The sequence below is a fragment of the Parasteatoda tepidariorum genome, chromosome 10 (assembly GCF_043381705.1).
Source record: "Parasteatoda tepidariorum isolate YZ-2023 chromosome 10, CAS_Ptep_4.0, whole genome shotgun sequence".
NCBI classification, from domain to species: domain Eukaryota; kingdom Metazoa; phylum Arthropoda; class Arachnida; order Araneae; family Theridiidae; genus Parasteatoda; species Parasteatoda tepidariorum.
This window is the reverse complement of record NC_092213.1, coordinates 47,730,520-47,735,512: the sequence shown is the minus strand read 5'-3', so window position 1 is coordinate 47,735,512 and position 4,993 is coordinate 47,730,520. Positions and strand designations below refer to the sequence as shown.

The following is a 4,993-nucleotide window of genomic DNA, read 5'->3' as shown; positions in this document are numbered from 1 at the left end:
CTTAGAGGTCGAGATATTCGTCAAATAATTTCCTCTGACCTTCGTAAATAATCTTTAAAAATCTATGAGCCAGAAGAATTTATAGATATATAGGATTGCTTAGAGGTCGAGATATTCGTCAAATAATTTCCTCTGACCTTCGTAAATAATCTTTAAAAATCTATGAACCAAAAGAATTTATAGATATATAGGATTGCTTAGAGCTCGAGATATTCGTCAAATAATTTCTTCTGATCTAGTAAGAAATCTACGAACCAGAAGAATTTATAGATATTTAGGATCAATTAATTTAAAACATAATAATGTAATTTTGAATTTTGAGTTGTTACACGTATAGCAACAGTATCAGGGAAATAAGGGACATTTAACAGCTGGAAGAGGACTGAGAAAAATTAGGAAGAAATTATTGATTTTATTACTAGCTTATCAGTAAAAATATTAAGTTTTAATGATTTATCGATGCATCAATATTTAAACTGCAGAAAAAGAAAAAAAATTTAAAAAAAATTGCTTTGTCCATTTTTAGTGCCAATAAAAGTTTAGACTATACGATTTTTTTTGTTGCTCTGTGGAGTTTATTTAAAATTGGTATCGAATTAAAATATGGCGTCATATAAACCCACACTCACCATATATACCCAGAAATATTCATCGACAGTTTTTTAAATAATCTCATTTACTATGGCACCCCTATGCCGGATCATATCCATGAAAGTTGATAAATTTTGTAATTTTTATAATTTTTTGTATATTTGTAGTGTATAAATTTCTATTTATTTTTGTACTTTGTATACTTTTGTTAAAAAAAAAATATTGGTGGTCTGAAAATAGGCGTGCATGCGAACAAACGTTTATAGAAAAATATTTAGAGAATTTTAAAACAAAAAAATCTTATTTAGTCTATCTTAATTAGTTATTCCTATTTAGTTAATTTTAAACTGCTCATTCAAATAATTAATAATGATTAGAAGAGTTATATGTTGCTCTTTTTCATAATTTCTTGCATTTAAAATTCGTTTCAAATTAAAGTTTGGGATTTCAATTTTCGAAACTTCTCAATTTTCTTGTATAAATGCATCTTTAAGATTGATTAAAAAGAAATCTATTAAGCTTAAATGCTATTTTGAATTTGAAATAAATTAGCCATTCATTCTGAAATGATTAAAATAAGGGAATGATGCTAAAATGAGCTTTAGGAAGCTTTTCCAGGGCATTAACCACTTAAAAGACAGGGTTTATAACTTCTGCAATTTATATTTGTGCTTTTCTTATCTTTATAATGCGAAATTAGTCTATAACTTGAAATTTCATTTATCTAGAAGATCTTTGAAATGAAAGTTTTAATAAGAATAAATTATAACTATACGTGTTTTTTTATGCTTGAATTATCTCAACCTTTCTTCTATTTCTTTTATGTAGCAAAATAAGTTTTTTCTTTTATTATTTTTCTTTTAACTTGTTCTATTTTTTAAAAAAAAATGAACTTTAAGGAAACAAATTAGAAGACGAATATAATAAACAAAGTAGGGCTTGAATTCAAGATTTTGGTTAATTTTATGCGTGATTCCTAATGTATTATTTGGTACTTCTTTTTAAAAATTTTCTAAAAAAATGAATAGTGAATGGCGTAGAAGGGTTATATAATAAGTATTGAAAGATTCTTATTTCACTTTTGAATGCTATGTTATATGATAGTTTAAATAACATTAATTTCAAATTTATTCATTTCACTTTCCAACAATTAGTTCTGATTTCTTAAAGAAAAAATAATCAAGGCATCTCATTCTTGAAATAAAATTGATAGCTACTAACAATTAAATATATATTGCTAGTGTATGAACAATGAGTCATTTTCATTGTTAAAAACAATCTAAGCTTTTGTAAAACCATTTTTGGCCATTCTAACTTGTGCCTTCAAGATTGAATGTGCTTCTTAGAGTTCTTGCTTTGCAGCAAATTGATTTTAGGAATTGTTTCCTGCGTATTGATAAAAAGTTCGAGAAAGCTCGGAAATATCACTGATAACATGCAGTGTGGCCGGTATTTATATAAATCTCCTGATTTTTCAGGTCAACATCACCACCACAAAAGGGATGCCATGAAGATTTTGAAAGAAAATCATTTTGTATGCGTGAGCAAACTTGGGTTTGGTTCCTTCGGCGAGGTGTACAAAATGATTGACTTATTTAGCCGAGAAGTTGCCGTGAAAATTGTTCCCCAAGAAGTCGCTAGGAAAAGCGAGATTGAAATTTGGCCAAAATTGTCTCATCCAAACATTATCCCCCTCCTCCTCAACTTCCATAGCCCGAATGTAGCTATTTTTGTGATGCCCATTCAGCGGAACACTTTGCTACATTCAGTCCTAGACAGGCATTTTTTTAATCAATCAGGTGCCCTAGGCTGCTTCAAATCATGGCTTCATGGCACTCTTTGTGGTCTGAATTATTTGCACTCAAACGAGACCGGTCACTTGGATCTAAAAGCAGATAATGTGTTAATTTCGTATGATAACAGAGCAGTTATCAGCGATTTCACTTTCCTTGCCTCAACATCGAAGGCAATACCAAGGTGAGCAATTAAATATTTGCTTATAGTTTGTTGCAATACATTGCTTAGAGTATTTTAAGTTCAGTTAATTAATTCAGTTTTTTTAATATTGGCATAGTTTTAAAGTATTATTAAGATTATTATTAGCTTATAATCTTGTTGGCATATTTACACTGAGAACAAACTAGTGCACAGCCTGTTCTACTTCGCTCGCAGATCACCGGATCATCAAAGCGGGAGTTCCATCCTTTTTGCAGAGAACCAAAATTGTGATGGCATGTCTTCGGATCATCCACAGAGTTGCTTCCAAAACCACCACCAATAGCCCATTGTGGAGCTCTAGCGCGACGTAAATGAATTACAACTACAGATTTTAATACATTATCTTATTGAATGAAATCGATATATTATGAATCACTAATTCTATAACAATCACGTTTTTCTCACTATTACATCGAAATGTAAACATAAAATACATTTATTATAATTTTCTTATTAAAATGTTCTTTGTAAATATATTTCAGTATACATGTTTTTAACACTAAAAAAAGCAAAATTTTTATCAGCAGAAGAAATGGCTTCCCCAGTTTTAACTCCGACAACCTGCGTGCGAAGTTACTTTACGGCAAAACAGGGTACCGATGCCATACCCTAGGTCACTTCGCAGGCTGATCAAAGAAGTCACCCACCTGCTCACCAAAAGCAGCCAGAGATGCTAGCTTCTAAACTGTGCCTTACCATCAGTCTACAGTGGGACTTGTGTATTTTTAAATCACTGCAATGTTAAATATTGAAATGGACTTCAAAATGGAATGAATGGAATGTTTTCCTTTACATAAATTTTAACTTTAACACAGAAAAAAATGATTAAAATGAATATTAAAATACAAAATGCACACTTCAAGCTTTACTTTTTAATTTCTCTTGTGCATTTATATTTTCATTTTTCTCGTCAAGGCTCCTTAAAACTGTAATGGTATGTTTGCCATCTTGAGGCTGAGTAAGATTTTGAATTCTTAAACTTTCTTCATTTCATTATGAACCAGGATGAGTTTTGACTCGGTTTGAGTGTGCTAAAAGAATTTTTTTTTTTGCAGATCTGAACTTGGATTGCCGTATATATACAGGCCTCCAGAGGCCTTCGAGAGTGAGGCAGTAGTTGAGGGCAAAGCGTTTGATTTATGGGCGTACGGAATGATGGTTCTGGAGCTTCTTACCAACCAAGCTTTTGGCAGAACATCATCCTACGTCGGAAGTTGGCAAAAGGATATTTATCCTAATCTTTTCAGCCTTCTTCAGGTAAATAGATTTTTATGCATTTTTATAAATTTTTACTTAACTTTAATTCAACCTAAACTGACTCAAAGCATATTAGATTTCGATCAAAACTAAATTATAAAAAATTCAAATTAATCTTATAAAAATTATGTTTTGCATAAAAAAAATCATTTTTAAGTTTTTTTTTAAAAAAAAGCTAACAATTAAACTAAATTTTATGATATGATTAATGTATTTGTTGATAAATTAATAATTTCAAGATATATTTATCGAATTTTATGATTATCTTATTTCTTGTATTTATTTAGTATTCCTGTAAATACATCTTATCCAATATACACTCCATTTAACGACTTAAATAGAGTGTTTTTGTGAAATAGATGATTTAGAGCAGGGTTTCTTAACCTGTGGTTCATGGACCCCTTAGGGGTCCATGGGTCATAATTTAGGGGTCCGTTAACTTTTCCTAATTTTTAAAACGTTTGGATCAATAATATTTAAATAACGTTGACTTTTTTTTCTAAACGGTGAAAATACATATTTGAAACTAGGTGATCGAGATACCCTAAATTCAGTGCGGACAGCACACAGCCCTCTATCCCTGTCATATTTTTAACAACCTCCACTAACCGGCATTCAGTTTGCAACATCAGGGGCAACCCCCTGATGACGTCCGCTGTGCTAGTTTTATCAACCCCTATCAAGCTACTAGCATTTGACACCTTGTCCAGGTTACTAGATCTAGAAGTTTTTACTAAGAAGAAAGCCCAGTTTTTGAAATCTGGAACATTAACCAAACTTGCATTTGGTATTTCGTGAAAACCTCTAGTTGAGGCATTACTCAAAGTTGCATATCGTATTGTCAAAAGCAAGAAACCGCTTAGTATTGGAGAGACGTTAATTAAGCTTTGTGCGCTGGATATGATTGAATTAGTTTGTGGACTGGAACAAAGAAAAAAACTTGAGGATATTCCATTATCAAATGATGTGATACATTCAAGAATAGTTGAAATTTCTTTAATATCTTGAAACAGATCATCGATAAATTGAAAGCATCGACATTTCCCTTTAGTATGCTACTGAATGAAACTACAGACATCTCGAACTGTAATTAACTTCTTGTTTTTGTTCGTTGCGTGTCTCACTGAGGAATTCTTATTTTGTGAGT

At 31.1% G+C, this 4,993-nt stretch overlaps 1 protein-coding gene across 1 annotated transcript in view; it reads left to right on the top strand.

Annotated features, from left to right (window-relative positions):
• Window positions 1-2,026: 2,026 nt before the first annotated feature.
• Window positions 2,027-4,993, top strand: part of LOC107451665 (uncharacterized) — a 10,361-nt gene continuing 7,394 nt past the window's right edge. The window contains exons 1-2 of the mRNA XM_043045155.1: window positions 2,027-2,568; window positions 3,645-3,846. Coding sequence (XP_042901089.1) covers window positions 2,027-2,568; window positions 3,645-3,846 — 744 coding nt within the window. The remainder of the gene's footprint in view (window positions 2,569-3,644; window positions 3,847-4,993) is intronic.